The 18,481-nt window shown below is 46.7% G+C and overlaps 1 protein-coding gene across 1 annotated transcript; it reads right to left on the bottom strand.

Moving 5' to 3' along the window:
• Positions 1–3,978: 3,978 nt before the first annotated feature.
• LOC311491620 (BTB/POZ domain-containing protein KCTD16-like) lies at positions 3,979–18,182 on the bottom strand. The gene is made up of 2 exons (XM_084549593.1): positions 16,994–18,182; positions 3,979–5,343 (listed from the first exon to the last, which is right to left on the bottom strand). The coding sequence occupies exons 1-2, from the start codon at positions 17,814–17,816 to the stop codon at positions 4,892–4,894; spliced, it is 1,275 nt and encodes a 424-aa protein (XP_084405719.1). The 5' UTR covers positions 17,817–18,182; the 3' UTR covers positions 3,979–4,891.
• Between the last annotated feature and the right edge of the window lie 299 nt (positions 18,183–18,481).

Below are 18,481 nucleotides of genomic sequence, written 5' to 3'. Positions count from 1 at the left end.
CACTCGTGCGTGAGTAATTTATTTATTTTTTTTCAGTAGAAGGAGATAAATCGCAAAATTCATTTTTCTTTTCCAGGTGTCAAACCTGTCAGAAATGATCCCGCACCTGCGCTGATGTATAGCTCCGGTCGTCTTCCACTTTGCAAAAAAAAAACAAACATCAGCCATCATTGTGTATTTATAACATAAAAGGAAAATGAACAAGAGTCTCTTCCAAACCTCATACACTAAAGAGTCTAATCCTTATTGTATGAAAAATGAAATCCTGTTTGCTTGGTTTTACATCATGCTTCTATTATTCCACATGTGAATAACAGTCTTTTCTGGTCGTCTAATATCTGATAATCGGGGTAATTCTCCCACTCCTGAATCCACGCAGGCTTTGCAGTAATTTTCTAATACAAGGGCTGCAATCATGCTGTCAGATCTCCTGCTAAAGAAATCTGCTGTGTGCTCTGAAAGGCCTCCAGGCATCCCAGCCAGATAATTGAGGGCATGTAGTGGTAGCAGCACTCATTTTTTGATTGAAGATTTAACGTTGCTTTGCATCCTTGAAGAGGATGTTGGTTATCGACCGTCTACAAAGACCAGAGGGCCCGGGCCAGGATCTGAAGCTATTGATCCGAAAGGAAAGCAGAGTGGTAGCGGCCGCGTTAGGGTGGTTCCCTGGGATAGGCCAGCAAGGTCACCTGGGCAAGATCAGGCCAGGCCAGGCTGCGCTGTGATGTTATGTATATTTGATATGCAAAAACAGATGCATTGATTTTCTATTGAGGTATTAGGGTTCAGATTATAGGCGAAATGTCATCCAAAACGGATCTGGTTTTCAAAAGACGGGGAAAGGGGGTATTGGATTCCATGAGAGTGAGAGATTTCATGCTGTTGAATGGCAGCCGAGAGAAATAAATATGGGTCCAGGTGCAGAGCAGAGGAGAGGAACTAATTCATTTTGTGCAGCCTCCTTCCAGGTTTTTGCTATTTTTTTCTTTGCAGTTGTATTAAAAATCTGAAGGTTTCTTGAAGCCCATTCACATCGTAACCCATATCTCTTCTTGGCTGAATGGCAGCTAGATGGAGCTAAATAAATTCAGCTTTTTTTTTTTTGCAACATATGGTTGCAGGCGAATGGTCTATTTAGCCAGAATTATTGGCTTCATTTGGCATTCATGCTTTAGCTGATGGTGGTGGAGGAGCTATGGGCGCGTATGTTTATTATCTGGTTGTATAGCATTTCAGCCTAAAGAAGAAATTTACCAAGCCATAACAAAGCCATTTCCTTGGTACTTGTGTTGGAGGACACTCACTGTCCCAAGAGAGGTGCAGGTCTACATCTATCATCAAACCGGCTGTTTTCGGGGTTGCAGTGTACCAGTCCCCAAACCTCGCTTCATACGAATGCGATGTGGGAACACTGCAGAAATCTAAAAATAGTCCTCCACGCTTCTCTTTCCCTGTCTTTGAGATCCTCTCCAGAGGATGAGGCACACATTAAAATGTCAACAAAAAAGGATCTATTTCACTTCTTAAATGAAGTCAGTTTTTTTGTGCGGCGGGCTGGAGACGGGTGCAACAGTCGAGCAGTCGTCTGTATTTGGGAAATCCATGACTCACCTCTAAGTGGAGAAAGATGGGAATATGTAACTGCCACGGGGGAAATTCCGCTCCTTATTTACTTTCATAAGGTAGTAAAAAAAAAAAATGACAGCCTTTAAATTTTTAGAAGAGGTCTCCGCTCAAAGTAAGAATTATGTTAAAAGGGCTCTGTATTTTACAGCTACATGGATTTGCTTGTTATTTTAAACTTGTCTGCAGATTTCAAAAAGAAAAACTTATAAGTATATTACTTATAAGATTGCAAGATTAAACAAGTACATTTAAAGGAGGCCACCATCAGGACAGGCAAACCAAGCAATTGCTTAAGGCTTCATGAAAAATATGACAGGGGGGCCTCCAGATGACTCTCTTTTGGTTTATTTCGCGATTACATCCCTAAACCTCCTTAAAGGGAACTACTGTATTTTACAACCTGGACCTTATTTCGGGCATAAAATACGATCGTTTACTTACCCATATAATTTTGGTGTCATTTTTAGTCGGGGCACCAAAACACAGCCCCTAAGTAACGCATTATCTGCCACGAAACTCGTTAATTACACCAATATTTTGTTATGATACGCTAGTGCTATTCCCCGTTGAGTCCGGAGTTACCTGTTATCATCATCCGGGGTCTGGACAACTCCGTACTCAGCGGAGTTACCTGCGCAATTTAGAGGCTGCGTTTCGGTGCCCCGATCACTCCCATTATATGGATATAAGCGGCACTCCGCTAGAACTAAATATCTTCCCAATGACTAAAAATGACACCAAAGTTATATGGGTGAGTAAACGATCGTATTAAATGCCAGAAATAAGGTCCAGGTTGTAAAAAACAGCAGTTCCCTTTAAACCTATTAATGCCCTACTTTGCATTTCTCCACAACCCTCTCCCAAGAAGTCCCCTTCAATCTTTCGGACAACAAATTCTGCTAGTTTGCAAGACTGTAGGGACAGCACACGTACGTCTTTGCCTGGGGCCTTGGGACCACTGATTACACTATGTAACTATGTGCTGATGAACAAGAAAGTAACATAAGGACTGAACTAAAAAAAAAGCTATTCTAAAAAGATTAGGTTTAATCCAAAAATCTTACACCACAGCAACAGTAAGCATGGCAACAAGATGATCATCTTGCATCAGCGTGGTCTCTCACAGGCACAACTCTCAGAGGCAGGTGTTTCCAAGTGTGCTGGAGTACACAGAAGCGAGCTTGACTGAGAGCCGGAAACTGAGCACAGCTGACGAAAGTCACATCAAACTCTCTTCCCTGCAAAATCCAAACATGTTCAGCAATGCCATCTGTCAAGGCCCAGGGTTAAGCTAACAGGGAGAGTAACAAGACACAAGGCAAGGTGAAGCAAGGTAAAGGTTTCTTGGAGGTCTGGGCTGCGGTGGTGAGAGTGGAGTTTGGGATTTGGTCAGAATCATTGGTCTTGTTGCTGAGGATTATGGGCAGATTCTAATCCATCATGCAGCACCATCGGGAAGGCGTCTGACAGGTCCCAATTTTATACTGCAGCATGACGAGGAGGCCAGACATACAGCCAGAGTCATGGGGGACCATCTTCAATGACAAAAGGAACAAGGAGTCCTGCAACAGATGCTATGGCCCCCACAGAGCTCTGAGCTCAACATCATGGAGTCCGTCTGGGATTATATGAAGAGACGCAGAAACAGGCGAGAATCTCCAAGATACTTGGAAAAACCTGACAAACTCTTTTGGAAAAATAGCATGCGATCTCATGAAATATAGTTAGCTAGTGACACATCCTTCTTCCAGACTATGGGAGTATCACTATGGCAGCAGTAAGACTGTTGCACACAGTTTAATCCTTTTAAACTTTTTAATCTTTTCCTTAGTGCTGCATTGAACATCTCACCCTCAAGGACCTGCTTTTACTGCATTGCTATGTATCACTGCGTAATCAAATGCTGCATTCCAGACAACATGGATGTCCAGCTTTCTGCCTAAAGTATGACGAGATCGATCCCAAAGCTGGAGCTCTGAAACGCTGTCGCACCAAGACAGTTACATAGACAATGACATCTGTCAAAAATGGCTGCTCGCTGGCCACCTAGCCAATTTAGAGTTTGCAAAAAATAAACTGTCCCATCTGTGGTTTTGCAAATATTTGTAAATCAGATTTTAGCCAGGGTGTGTTTCTAATATACTTAACACTTCCAGCATGGCTTACCCTGCCTAAAATACACCACCGTAAATTAAAGTGAGCAGTTATCACTGTAGCCTGATAACCCCTCCCCCACCCCAACATTTTTGAGAGGGAGGGGTGTTGCTCTGTTTGGAATTCATTTGTTCGTCTTTTTGACAGCTAAATAACTCCAAAAGCATTAAAGCATTTGCCCAGAAGCACACTTCACTTAACTCATTGCTTTTCATTTTTCTCAGTTTCTACTCGTACTTTTCTGATCGACTTCACTGAATCACAATACAAAGCCGTGTCTATACTACGACCGGAAAGCTGCAAGAGGTAGCAAGAAGGCCCATTATGATTAAATCCAGTTCTAACCCATTTATTTTCTTTTTTTTGCACACGTACAATCAAGGATTAGATCGATATCCATTGGCATTATATACTCTAGCTACACAACATCATCTATCCAACACATAATGACAACATTAGACAAAGAAAAAAAAAGTTTTACAATGGCAAACAGGTCTAGGCAGTGCTTTCCTCGTTCAGTCTCAGTCATGACACACCATTTTAACCCATCACACCAAACAGTGAATAGAAGTTTTGTCCAATATTGCATAATTATGCTAAGGGTGAAATGACATGCAGTGCTGCAATCAAAGCGTACTATAAGTATACGTGTTATTGGTGGAGTATAGTGATATTCCGTTCGCTAACTCACAGCACCATCTGGGTACATCCATTTAAAAAACAGCCGTGGTGGCCAGTTGCACATACAGTATGTGACAGGTTGATGAACTGAAACGATGTTGCCCCTGAGGTTGCTTTGTTGTTAGTGATATTGTTGCGTTTAGCACGTCTGTGCCTCAACTCTCTGAAGTGACAGCGGGGAGTGCGATGTAAGCCCCAACAGGAGGAACCTGATTTACACATGTGCATATCATACACAACACTGTGCATACGTTACAAATCACTGACTCCCGCTGCCTTGTACTGTGTGTGCTCATCCTGGCAGGAAAGTGGCCACTTTTCTAGTACAGTATGTGCCTTAGAGGGTGCAGTGTTTTGCAGTTTTATTCTCTTCACTGACGGCGACGTGATACTACACTACCAACTCGCTGTCTCTTCTTCACACTCATAATTAGAGACGGTACTTTCTCAGGAGCTCTGATTGCCAAATGTTCTTCCTCTCCGGAAAGCGATCAGGAATCCTAATGCGACGGAAGTCCTGGATGCATTTCTCCAGCTCCTGTTCTGGCGTCATCTTCTCCTTGTTTGCTTTCCTCTTCGCGGCCTCCCGCTCCCGGACCCCGAAGGTTCTGATGCGGAGCCCGTCTGTCTTGCGGCGCATCTCGCCGTGCTGCATCATGTGAGCCGGCCCTTTGGGCATGGAGCGATCCAGCGTCTGGGCGTTGGGCCGTCGGCTCACGGGGCCACGGACAACGGTTCCTTGAGGGGAACTGGCCTCCGACTGGGTCTCAGAGCAGGAAGTGGAGAGGTCGTTGAAGGAGGTGCCGCTCTCTCCCTCGCGCTCACTTTTGTGGCTCTTGCAGCAGCAGTCACAGTGAGAGGACGACCACCGAGAAGGCCCGCCTAAAAAAAACACACAGACACATATTTGTCAGTTGTTTTGACCTTCAGGGTTACATTTTCAGTAGTTGTGGAAATGAAACATTGCAAACTAATATCCCTGCTGACTTTTGGTGACAGATCGCAGCACTAATCAAAAGAAACAGTTAAAAGTGATCAAGCAAATGCTGACGCAGCAGCTTTAATGTCACACAAATATCTTCAGACGAATATCAGATGGGTTTAACATTTAATTGCTGAACCTCAAAGAGCTGGTAGGCCGTGAATATTGCTTCCTCTGATAAGAAGAGACCATGAGCTCGGTACGGCTCTCAAAAATACCTTTCCCATTTCCCAAGGCAAAGCTAGTCTCTGAGCCAAGTCAACCTTTTTTGCCGTCGCAGTTTCCCATTAGAAAGGAAACCTGGCAGCCAAAAAGGTGGTGTGTTATTTTTGCATTTTCTTATCACTCAGTCAAATAAGTCTGGGGAAATGTTTTAAGGCCTTAGGGAGGCAACAAGGTAGAAAACGCAGATAGACACAAAGCTTCATTTATCTAGGTCAGGTCAGCGATAGTGGAATGAATAGATGCAGACCCCGAGGTGTCCCGATCTCCTGTCACGAGCTCTGGATGAGCAGTGAGCGGGCACCAGCAAATGATTTTAGTATAGTCTTTCCTCCTGTACCTTCTTGTGGTCTCATCTCACATCCTCCTACACGGCTAATTATGGACCAGAAATACTGTACAGTTCTGCCCGCTGGCTTGCGAGGTGTTCAAATAAAGATAGCAAACACTGCGCTTGTCTTTCATTTCCAAAAATAACCATGAACTACGGACTCATTTAGATATACACACAAGTGGAGATGTGCAGTGTTGAAAACTGCTGTGCTCTCTGTATGTAAACAACAGTATATGAGAAATAAACTCACAGACTCTAGAAGCCTCTTAATGGCTTTTGCCAATGTGATGAAACAGACTCAATAACAATGATATCTCAGAGGGAGCAATAATTTGTCCATTACCTCCTTCCAGAGCACGCACCAATTTGAACTGAACCGAGTTCAAGGGGGATTTTAACCTCTCTGCACAGACTGTAATAATGACCTTATCTCTGGTTCGATGATTGCATTGAGCTGATAGTGAGAGAGTCGCTAACAGCTTTTTAATGGCTAATCCATGAGTAAAGAGGCCAATCAGCACACCAATTTTCCCCCCGCAGAAAATGAATCTCGCTGAATCCAGCAGACGAGCTGCACCAGGCAAATGGATGCAGGCGTTTCAGCGAGGAGGATCAAGAGGAGGAGGCTGAGCATTGTTTTTAAAAGGGTGGAAGCTGTAGTCCAGAGGGGGCAGCCCGTTTAGGAAACGAGACAACACCCAAAAGCAGCAGCATAAAATTTTCAAGCCATGCAGGAGAATGATTTGTATTACATCATATGACAGGCTGAGAGGCACCTAGGCTTTCATTTTGTTCTCCACAACAGTTCATCTTAATGGAGCACGGATGTTGCCGTAGAGTCCACAATGCAAAAACTAATCTGCGGATGAAGTGGTATAATGTCAATCTCTGATGCCTCTATCAAAGCAAAGACAGGAAACAACTAAGAGCCTTGTCCGGAAGCAAAGTCATTCTCTTGCACATTTAAACAAGTGGGCGTGTGTGATACACTTTGGTATCTTTTCAGGGAAGCCATTGATTGTAATGTGTTTTCTCAGATCCATAGAGCCTGTCTAAGAGATCATATTCCAGCCACATTAAAAGACTAGAGCTTGTCTTCAGACCAGGCTCGGGCAGTGTCTGCACTTCTCATAAATAACACAGAGAGAGGGAGTCGAGTTCTGCACAGAGCACGGAGGCACGCAGGCGTGTCACAGGGGGGTGTCCTCAAACTAATGAAAGCACGGATCTTGGTTTCATCCCTGTGAGAGGGCCAGTTTTATGGAGATTCAACTGCATGTACGTTAGGTTGAAACAAGTTTTTAAATGGCAGGAAAGTAGGACATGACAAGGACCGAAGGCAGAGTGAACTCGGACGCCAAATGTCAGTGGGTTTCTTGGCAGACATTAGTGGGTTTGTTTTTATCGGCGCTCCTAAACTGACTCATCAAAGGTGTCTGACGGTGACTGCTTTAACTTCCAGAGCGGCGCCGAGCTTCGGTCCTGTAACCTGAGAGGCGCTCTGCACGATCACGAGAGGCAAAGAAATAAATGAAAAGGAGCAAGAAGGACTCATCACTCTGCAATTTCGCGATGCCATTACACGTAACAAGGAGGGGGGACAGAAACACAATTCATTTCACGTTGTGACCCAAAGCTGCCTGCTCCGCAAATTTGAACTGTGCCCTCAATCTAAATGAATGAAAATAAGTTTTTGAGCACAAGCCGTCTGGGTCAGACAAAAACACTTAACTTGTGAATTTCTGAAATAAACATGTCTGCCTTATTCACTTTCAATGCTGTCTGCTATATTTACCCAAACACAGCATCACCCAGTGAGACTGACTGCTATAAATTATCCAGAAGTGCTTTAATCTCTCCATGGCTTTAGTACAATAACATTTTCTGACCTAGATTTTCGGTTGTGGGGGGGGGGGGGAACAAAATAGGGAGAATCATCATGGCTAAAAATGCTATATGTGCCAAGGATAATATTCATCAGGGGTCTAAAACTCATACGGTTCTAGCAGAGGCTCGGATTTTAAACACACTCTTGTATTCTCTAGCTCCCGTATCCGGCTACACAAAGTATTTTTTACTCTTCCGCTGCTTCAGGAGGAGAGGGGTTTACATGCTTGTTAACTCACAAATTAGGCCAGCGTGTCCTTGCAGCAGAGAAAAGGCTTGTCTTGCAAAGGCAGTGGCCGACCTTACAGGGAGGAGGAAATCCATTTCACTAAGATAGTCTTATTTGCTGCGAAAGTATCACTTCAGCAGTTTGTGTGCAGCCTCACTGATGGCGACGGCGTTTCCTCTTGCCAGCTATAATAATGTCTGTAATATCTGCATACATTTGAATTTGTCAATATTAATTACCTTCGGTCCTGCCGGCCTGTTCTCCTGATCTGCAGCACTGACGAGAAAGAGTCAAGGTAACGCATGGGGCCCTAACGAGCACTACATGACCTAATTCAAGGACACTGAGCGTCTCCCATGGTTCCCCTGACCCGCATTATCTGCTTTCCACGAGGAGAGTGACAGCTTCACTGGCTGATTGTTAATGACAAGCGTCTCCTCCCAAGTCAGAGGGTGGCTGTCCGCTGACTGTCCCCCCTGCCAGGGAGATGAGCAAGCAACACAGGCAGATTGAAACGTCTATCAGCCTCTCCCTACGGGCCCGTCCCCTGACCCCGGAGCCACACCCTTCCCCCCACCCCCTCCATACGAGCGATGATGAGAGCAAGACGCGAGAAGGTGTCCCCGGTATTTGCAGAGCTCCCGTCGTCCCCTAAATGATGCCTCAGGAGGATGGAGGAGAGGAGAGGAGAGGGGGCAAATCTGTTCCTCGCCCTGTCAAGTCGGTTACGGTCAAAGAGTGACATCCGGGAAAGTGCAACTAACAAGCAACCTATTTTAATTTTTAGAGGCAGACTTCATCAGCTCGGTGCAGAGGCTGCACTGCACCACTGAAGAGGAGCCATAGCGAAAACAGTCACTAATTTACAAGGGTCTCCTCCCGCTTGCTAACAGAGGGGACCCCCCCCTTGTCTTCTGAAAACTCTCAGTTCTGTCCGTAGTGTGAAGAGTTTCACATCCACATAGCCATTAAGTGTCTCTAGAGCAGGGGTCGGCAAGTAAGTTTGACCTGGGGCCAAATTTTTTCCGAGCAACTGAATGGCGGGCCAAAACATCACATCAATCAGAAACATGTTTTTTTTTTTTTTTTTTCTACTTAACAAAATGGTTTCCCCTTATCTATAGGCTACTATTATATCTTGTACAAAAAAGTAATTTAAGAAAGTCATTCGTTTAAAATACAGTAACTTGAATTTGCTACAGCCTGTTATTTGTGTAACTGCTTTAGCGCCATTCTGTGGCTGCGTTATGAAAAAGCTTTTATTTATTTATGTGTGCATTTCGCATTTTGGCCTGTCCCGGCATATTTGTAAGTAAACAAATATTACGCGCAAGAAAAATCCGAACGCGGATAGCTTGACTCGCTTTCTGCGAACGACGGCTCACTTGACCGCAGTTCGTTGGATGAGGCTGTTATGTCTGAATAACGTTTCGTTTTGTGTTCTTATTGTGTCCCACAACTGTTCAATGGGCTGGGTCGCATGACTGGATTTGTACACCAGCCTACGGTGGACCTGTCAGTCCGTCCTGTTATCCAGCCCCTACGGCGCATTCCCCTGGTTCTCCGTGACGCGGTGGCGGCCGAGCTGCATCGCCTAGTGGAGTTGGACGTCATAGAGCCTGTTGATGCCTCCCCGTGGGTGTCAAACCTGGTAATAGCCAAGAGAAAGGGGGGCGGACTGCGACTCTGTGCCGACCCCACAGATGTGAACAAGGCCATCATCCCTGATAAGTACCCCCTACCCACAGCTGAGGAGCTCACTAGCCATTTTCATGGCTCTACTGTTTTTAGTAAGATGGACTTACGGAATGGCTACCTGCAGGTTCCCCTGGCATTGGCCAGCATGGACTTTACAGCATTTGTCACGCACGTGGGGGTTTTCAGATTTAAACGCATGGCATTTGGACTTTCATCAGCCCCGAGCTGTTTTCAGAAGATAATGTCACTCATACTGGCTGGTATCCAGGGTGTCTCCATCTACCTGGATGATGTGGTGGTGCATGCGCCCACCACCGCACTGCATGATGCTCGCCTGGAGCAGGTCTTTCAGCGTTTTGAACAGCATGGGGTCACACTGAACTCGGAGAAGTGCATGTTCGGGGTTGAGGAGGTCGAATTCCTGGGTTTCAGACTTTCAAAGGAGGGCATCGCCCCGATCATGTCCCACACCGAGGCCGTTCTGTCCCTGCCAGACCCGCAGTCACCATCCCAGCTGTCTTCCTTCCTGGGAATGGCGGCCTACTACCTCAGATTCATGCCTCACTACTCTGACTCGACGGCACCCCTGCGCCGGCTGCTCAGGAAGGAGGTTACGTGGGACTGGACCCCGGCTTGCCACGAAGCCGTGCGCAAATCTTTGAACAGCAGCTCACGTCCCCACCCACGCTGACCCATTTCAGCCTGACCGCGCCCACCATGGTCACCTGCGACGCCTCCGGGGTGGCGTTGGGCGCTGTGCTCTCCCAGCCTCAGGAGGGGGTGGAATGCCCGGTGGCTTTCGCCTCACGGGCACTTACTCCAGCAGAACAGAAATATTCGGTGGGGGAGAGGGAGGCCTTGGCCTGTCTGTGGGCATGTGAACGCTGGCATGTCTACCTATACGGAAGGCCTTTCACCATCCGCACTGACCACCAAGCGCTGACGGCACTGCTGGCGACCCAAGGTTCGGGGCACAGGCCCATGAGACTACTGAGGTGGGCTGACAGGCTGAATCAGTACAACTTCAGTCTGGAGTTTATGCCTGGGCGGGCCAACACTGTGGCCGACCTCCTATCAAGAACTGTGTCGGTGACGAAGGAGACAGAGAGTGATGAAGACTGGGTCCACATCCTGCACGGGCCCCTCAGTTCAGTAGTCACCCTGGCAGAGCTGCAGCAGGCCTCAGCGGCTGATGAGGCCCTCACAACTCTTCGTACCTACGTACAGGACGGCTGGCCTGCCAAAGTGGATGACAGGCTGCTCCCCTACTACCGCTTCCACGACGAACTCTCCTGCTGGGGGCGGTGTGTCTAGCCCGTGGCCACCGTGCGGTCCTTCCAGAGATTCTCAGGTCCAGAATACTGCACATGGCGCACAAGGGGCACCTGGGGGTGGTCAAGGTGAAGCAGCGCTGCCGTGATACAGTGTGGTGGCCCCACATAGACTCCGACTTTGAGGAGCTGGTACGGAACTGTGCCTGCTGCCTTCTTAGTGGGAAAACTGGCCAACCTACCACAGCCCCTCTCACCCCGACCCCTTGGCCGTCTTCACCCTGGGAACATATTCAGGTCGACCTCTGTGGAGAACTTCACGCGGCACCTGCTCATGCTCACTACCTGCTGGTTGTGCATAACCTTCATTCGAAGTGGCCAGAGGTTTGTCAACTGAGCTCCATCACTGCACACTCCATCATCGACCTCCTGGACAACCTGTTTGGGCGCTGGGGCCTCCCCAGTGTTGTCACAACGGATAATGGGGCCCAATCTGCTTCAGCGGAGTTCACAGAGTTTCTCACGCTACGATCCATCAAGCACATCAGGACAGCAGTGTATCACCCAGAGAGTAATCGGGGGGTGGAAAGACTGAATAAAACTCTCAAAAATGGAATCCGAGCCTGTCTGGAGGAAGGGAGAACCTTCAGCGACGCTCTCAACCAAACTCTCCTGACCATCCGGGCATCCAAGCATTCCACCACAGGAGTGTCACCTGCATTGCTCATGATTGGGCGTGAACTAAAGCAACCACTGGACTGCTTGAGAGCCGAACCAGCTCCTGCACGTCGGAGCCCAGGGCTCCAGAAAGCCAGAGCTCAGGTGAAAGGTTCGCAGGCTCGGATGAAAGAGAGGTTTGACGCCACGCACAGAGTGCAGACCCCCTCACTTTCTGCCGGGGATTGGGTCAGAATCAAACGCCTCCACCGTCAAAATAAGCTGCAGTCATACTGGTCAGAGCCCCTGCGGGTGACTAAGCAGCTGGGGCCGGCCACTTACAGACTGGAAAATGGGACTCGCTGGCATTCAAACCCCCTGCACCGAGTCAGAGCCCCCACAACACCTGCATCACCTCTGTCCCCAGCAGTGGTTCTAGGTTGGCAGCCCAGGCCAAGGGCTAACCAGGTCGGGGGTAACCCACCAGCACCGTCAGATGCAGCTTCACGGCCAGCACGCCCTCAGAGAATGAGGGCCCCCTCCCATCTGGCATCGGGACTATGTGACAGGGTGATAGTGACACTGAGGAGGGTGGGCTGAATGTTATGTTTCGGTTTTCAAGGGGGTGGAGGGGAAAACGTTATGTCTGAATAATGTTTAGTTTTGTGTTCTTATTGTGTCCAGTTGGACTCTGTTATGTTATGCACTGCAAGTGACAGGTTACTGTGTCTTTAAGGTATACTGCAATGATTTACGGTAATGTTGGAAAGTGTAAGGTGTGCGGCAGTTGAGTAAAGGCAACTTGAACAGACCGACACGGTGTGGTTATTGAGTCCTACGCAAACATAATAGAGGCCGCATTTCAGCTGACGCTTATTGATTTCCAAACAACCTCCCTGGTCAGCGATGCGCTCAAAAGTGCGCAATCGGTGGATGACTTTTGGATGACATGCGCAGATGAGTACAGATGGATCAAGAAACCCCCCTTTTATGTGCTGACGATGTTTCCCTCCACCTACAAGTCACCCTTTCTTCTATAAATGCCATTTAGATGCACGAGAGGAATCGCCTGACGCACAAAAATCCGGAGAACTGCTTGCGGGTTAAAGTCACATCCATATCTCCTGACATCCAAAAGATCGTGACTGAAGGGAGATGCCAGTTGTCGCATTAAGTGAGTAATCTTTTAAGCCTGTCATTGTTTTTATTAGCCATATTCATTGTTGCTTTATTTTATTTAAATAGTAATTTCTTTTCGCTTTCTCCTTTTTCTTTTTTTTGCTCTGTAATTTCAGGAGAGCATATGTGCCACGTTCCCACCACAAGCCGGTATGCGTCCGGAATCAAGAAAATTCTGCTTTTATTTTATTTATTTTTATCTTTTCTGAGTAAAGGGTCAGAATTCTCTATGAAATTGTCGTGTTTGTGATAGTAAATAATTTAAAAACGTTTTTTTTTTCTTTTAAATCAGATTTTCAATGTCTTCTGATATTATTGGAGGCGGGCCAATTTTGGCCCGCGGGCCGCCAGTTGCCGACCGCTGCTCTAGAGGGTTCATTAAGGTGTTAGATGTCAGACAGAGTGAGCTGTTATACCTGCTCAGCTTCACGGAGCAGAAATAGCAGAACCAGGGACAAAAATAACCGATGGCGATTTCAGAAACGATATTTTCCTTTTGCATCTGCAGCTTTTCAATAAACTCAGATTAACTCCCAAGGTGGGCCCGATTGTCGACTTGTACTGATGTAGTGCACAAGGCTCTGATACCAGTGGGAGAAAAAAAGCACACACACACACACACACACACACACACACACCTCGCCTTACTTCTGACCATTTTTCTTTTTTCTGCCCAGGTGCTCTTTAAGAAGAGTTATTCATGGGAGCACCATCCATCTCCTGAAGGCATTGCCAATCCATCCAGACTCCAACCAGGCTCTGTGGGAGCTCGGGGACGGCCCAATCTCTGCCTCCATTACACCAAAGCAATTGATTACTTTCCCCCCCGTCTCTCCCTGACGCTTTTCGGCCATTGTTCAGGCGCCATTATGGCCACACATCATCTCATTCGCAGCCCAAATGAAGACTGCACAGCTCTATGAACAGAGCACACCTGGCGGCTATAATCATTCTCCATCTTCACTGTACATTTCTCCCATTTTGACCTGGCGCTTCGGCACGGCTCTTTCAGAGTGGGTAAGATGAAACTGCCTGTGATGTTAACACTCCCAGTGTTCAATGATGATTTGCTCTGCTGCTCTGCTGATGTGTACAGGCAGGACATTCAAAGCAGGGTTTAGCGTTATCTTCTCCAGGATGTTGCCTAGTTTTCGTCCATGAACGTCCCCCCCCATTGTAAAACATAAATCGCCTTTTAAAATAGGTTGCAGTTTGTCTTCCAGCGGACGGCTGGAGACGAGGAAATATTTTGGGATCACAGATTGCTTTTTAATTAGCCAACGCTGTCCTCTTTCCCCAGAGATAATTAGCAATAAGGAGATAGGTCCCCAACGCCAGCTGCGAGGTTAGAGTTGTTAATCACTACAGCGATAATGTTGTAGCCGCAGATCGAGAAATCAAACGTCCCTATTCTGCTCAACAACCTACATTTAGTTATGACTTGGCAGGATCGCCTACTAATAAATAAAACCACTTCCAGGAAAAACAAGGAAAAGTTATACGGAGAGCGCTCACGGTGACCTAAAATTTGAATGTGTTCAGGCAAAATTTTCCATTTCAGCTTACAATCTCACAATTGCGGTTTAAATTTATGCTTTAAATGTTTCTTCCTTCACAATTTTGGTAATTTATCCAATGATTCTGACTTTTGGATTTCAGTATGTGGACGTCTTTTGACTAATATCTTCTTATCGTGACATAGAGGCAGTGCAGGTATGGTGATCCTCTGTGTTTCCCGACCGTGCAGCTCCTGATCCGTTCACTCTAATGTGCCCTGATTGCCCGGCTTTGATGTATTTCTCTCTTGCTCAGCTGTTTGTTCAAAAGGCGAAGAAGTCATACTTGGTTAAACGTGGTTAAATTCATCACAGCCATCAGATGCAAAAAGCTCTTGCTCGTAATGAATGCCCAGACACCGTGGCCTCCTGTGGAGAGCGCCCTTTTGCTGAAAGTGTAATTTGTTTTAGTCTGCGGAGAAACAGCATGCTCTGCGGGGCGGGAGAGGATGATGATTGCAGAAAATAAAGTGTATTAAGAGGATGACGGGAAAGAGTTCCCCTGGCTTTTAATACAAATTATACCATGTTGGAAAAAATTATAAATACCCATTGTGGGCATTTTCCAAGCTGGAGTCTGTACGGATGCTGGTGTCAGAGGAGCTGCATGAAACAAGGGACACATTTAACACGAAGAGATGCATGGATGGCACCAAGAAGCTGACAGGCTGGAGGAAAGTGTCTCAGTTTGTTTTTGCATTGGATTGTGCTTTTTAGACTTGAAAACAAACCCAGCATCCCCCCTGCCATTTTCACTAGCTTTGGATGGGGAGCGGGGGCATAAAGAGAGCGGCGAAATGTTCTGCTGACAACAACAAACAATGATAAAGCACATCTGTTTCATGTCACCCCCAAAGGTGCACTTGTCTACATGGGTTCTTAGTTTAGGACTACCTGCCCTAGGCCAGCCAGTGTCCCACATTCAGAATCAGGTTACAGTATTAGTTTTGAAAGTGGATGCGGGCTGCTGTGCTGCTGTGAAGCAAGGGCTCTCACGCCTGTCTGCGTTTGATGTGTCTATCCATCATCCCCGACTAGGCCTCCATCTCCTCGCGATATATGCGAGTGTTTCCTGTCACCCTCACCTTGTCTGCTCCCTCCTAATGAAAACCCAGTCTCTCTTTCTTCCGTGTCTTACCACCCCAATTTTTAGTTTTTTTCCCTCGGACTCAATGAACTTTCCTGTCTGATCCTTACTTTAATCTATTTTTGCCTCCCGCTCCCTCTCGCTTCTTTCTGCCTCAGTTCCTTCTCCCCATATCCAGGTCTCATGCAACTTTTACTCCCTCATCCCTCCTGATCAGCCGCTCTCTCTGCTCCATCTGCTCGCCTCCTTTTTCTTCACTTCCTTTCAGCTTGCTTCCTTTAATTCCCTCCATCGTTTCCTTTCCTCTCTGTGCTCTTCTTGCGCTGCGGCTTCTTTCCTTTCATGCTGTACTTGCTGCAGTTTCTCCCCTGTCTCTTCCCACAAACTCATCCCCCTTCTCCTACCGTCCTATCACTTTGTCCTCGGGCAATGTCTGTTAATGGGGCAGGGGGTGAACACCTACTCCATATGTTATGCTCCGGAACATTTAATGACTCTGGAAAATCCTTCCTGGCTGGATGTTCATTCGTGTCAAGGCAGACCCCTCTGTCATAATTAGCCTGAATTAACAATGCTATTAGTAAATCATATGTCAGGTCTTCCTCAGTCTACCCTCTTGCGCCTCCAACCTTGACCCATTAACTGGGTTTTCTCCAGCTTTTCTAAGGGGAGCCATTCAGAATAATGAACAAAGTGCTTTTTAATTGGCCATATGGCACAACTCCTTCCCCCGCAAAGGAATGAGCCATATTTGCAGCTAATTAAGTAATGTGCTGATGAACAAACTTTGTCTCCAAGTTAAAAAAAAGTAAAGCTGATTGAAGGGAACTCAGGGCATTTATGTGATTATTTTTTTGCTGCCCACCGGTGCTTTATTATTCATAACCCAGCGGCTGGCAGAATCCAAGGGAGTAAGCCGTGTTCATGCATGACGCATGTGTACTTGAAGTGTAGCAGCATTGTGACTCAACTCCCTGTAGGCCCGTGGGCAAGTTTTTGCTCTTATATCAGGCCCAAAACACAAGTTTGAAGTCATCCACTGCAAGAAATGCAAAGAATTAGGAGGGATAAGGCCGCAACCCTGCCGCCTGGTGGAGTGAGCAAACACACACCCCTTTCTGCACATCACCTGGCAAATTTTGTAGACAATTAGGTGGAATTTAGAAAGGAAAAATCTCAATTATCTCAACTTTTATCACTTAGTAAGAAAACAGCCTTTCTGGTTGACGTTTTACCAAATAGATATGATCCTTGGATGTGTCTGTTTGTGGAAGGGAGGGGCACTTGCTCATTTTCTTCCTTTTCTATTATTAGCTTACATTTGTTGGCGTTTAATTTCCACTTGGCTGATTTATTATTACCCCTGAAGGTCAAAAAGCCTTCATGTGAACTCACACCCCTTCTAAGAGTGGGAATAAATCTTCACTCACGGTAGAAGATGTACTGTGCGTAATTGGACCAAACCCTGTCATCCGCGTAATGACCGATGGAGGACGCAGTCAGGGACGTATTGCAGGCCACAATGTGAAAGCCGCTCTCTGACAGCATGTCAAAAGCTCTCTCCAGGTGCCTGAACTTGAGGTAAAACCGGGAGGTGTATCGGTCGGGTGGTCTGTCCGTGTCCCTGTTCTCATTCAGGGCGTCTCCAAATACTTCTTTCGCCAGGCCAATCCTGCTGCTGATGAAGATTCTCGGTAACTTTTTGGCTTTGGCATCAATTTGAGTCTCTCTGGCTCCCGCGGCGCACACTCCTTTGTAAGCCACCGTGATATAGCCATACCTCCTGTCCAAGGAGTAAGAGGGGTAAAACCTCTGGTCGCTGCCTTGCGAGACATCGTCGAAATCACTGTGGTACAAGTCGTCTGGAAGGAGTTTTGACTCCTCCGATGACAAAAGTTTGACCAAATCTGGGAGCTGGAAGTATTCCGCCTCTCTTTTTAACCTCCCCCTCTCGGGGAAGTGATCAGGGAGGACAACTTGCTTGTCTCTAAGGTAATCCAATACATACCGGAACAGAAAACCATCTCTGTCGATAAAATATCGTCCTCTAAGGTCCCGGGACAAGTCATTTGAAGACCCTTTCTTGTTAGAGAACAGTTTCCCAAGTAAGGAATTTGGAAAGCTTGTCAAGGTGGCATGACGAGTGTAATACACCTGTCCACCCACGTTTAGCTCAATAACATCCGATGGAGGGGCTTGCACCGAGCTTTGCTCTTTGCCAGGTTGCGTGTTGGAATTTTCGCTCAATGCCATTTTATTTCTTGCACGAAATCCGAGTCTTGATCACGGAGCGCAAACGTCCCAGAAGTTCAGGGTGTGGGGTGTAGCTGCATGGTGCTGATGCGCCCAGACTCAAAGCATAGCCTTGATTCAAGATGCAGTCCTCTCTTCAAGTGTCTCATGACAGCACAATCCCAAGGTGTGTCTACAGTATATCCTTTAACCCCGTGCGTAAATGTGCCTGCCCACGGTGCATCCTTTTTGAACAGAATCGATTAGCATAACCAGCATCATGTTACACACATCCACTGCGATGGGTCGTCAGAGGGACTTCAAAGAAATCTAATCCTCACTTCACCACCAAAAAAAAAAAAAGTAAAAGCATTTCTAATCAAGTTTTCTGTGAAGAGACTCGCCTTTTTTGCGCCTTGCTCCCAGTAAGTCCAAGATAAACTAAAACAAATGTGCAAACCTCTCGTTCATTCTGCTACTAAGCGTCGCTCCTGACTACTGGGATATTGAAACACGCTCAGAGGATGCTCTCGGAGAGGAGGATGGAAGCGCTACTCCTGTGCGCACCCATCTCTCCAAACTGCTGAGTGCGGAAACGACTGGACTGGCAGAAGGTTTAAGATAATGTTGCTCCAAGCTGTGCAGGAGAGAGAAGAAGAAAAAAAAAAAAAAAAAACGTCCCGTGA

Source organism: Chelon labrosus (genome assembly GCF_963514085.1).
Source record: "Chelon labrosus genome assembly, chromosome: 8".
NCBI lineage: Eukaryota > Metazoa > Chordata > Actinopteri > Mugiliformes > Mugilidae > Chelon > Chelon labrosus.
The sequence above is the reverse complement of the archived record's forward strand: the minus strand, read 5'-3'. Positions and strand labels throughout refer to the sequence as shown.

Coding starts and splice junctions, on each gene's coding strand:
- LOC311491620 (XM_084549593.1), bottom strand. CDS start 17,816: ATGGCATTGAGCGAAAATTCCAACACGCAACCTGGCAAAGAGCAAAGC. Junction 5,344..16,993: donor CGCACAGTACATCTTCTACC/GTGAGTGAAGAT, acceptor TGTTTTTTTTAG/GCGGGCCTTCTCGGTGGTCG.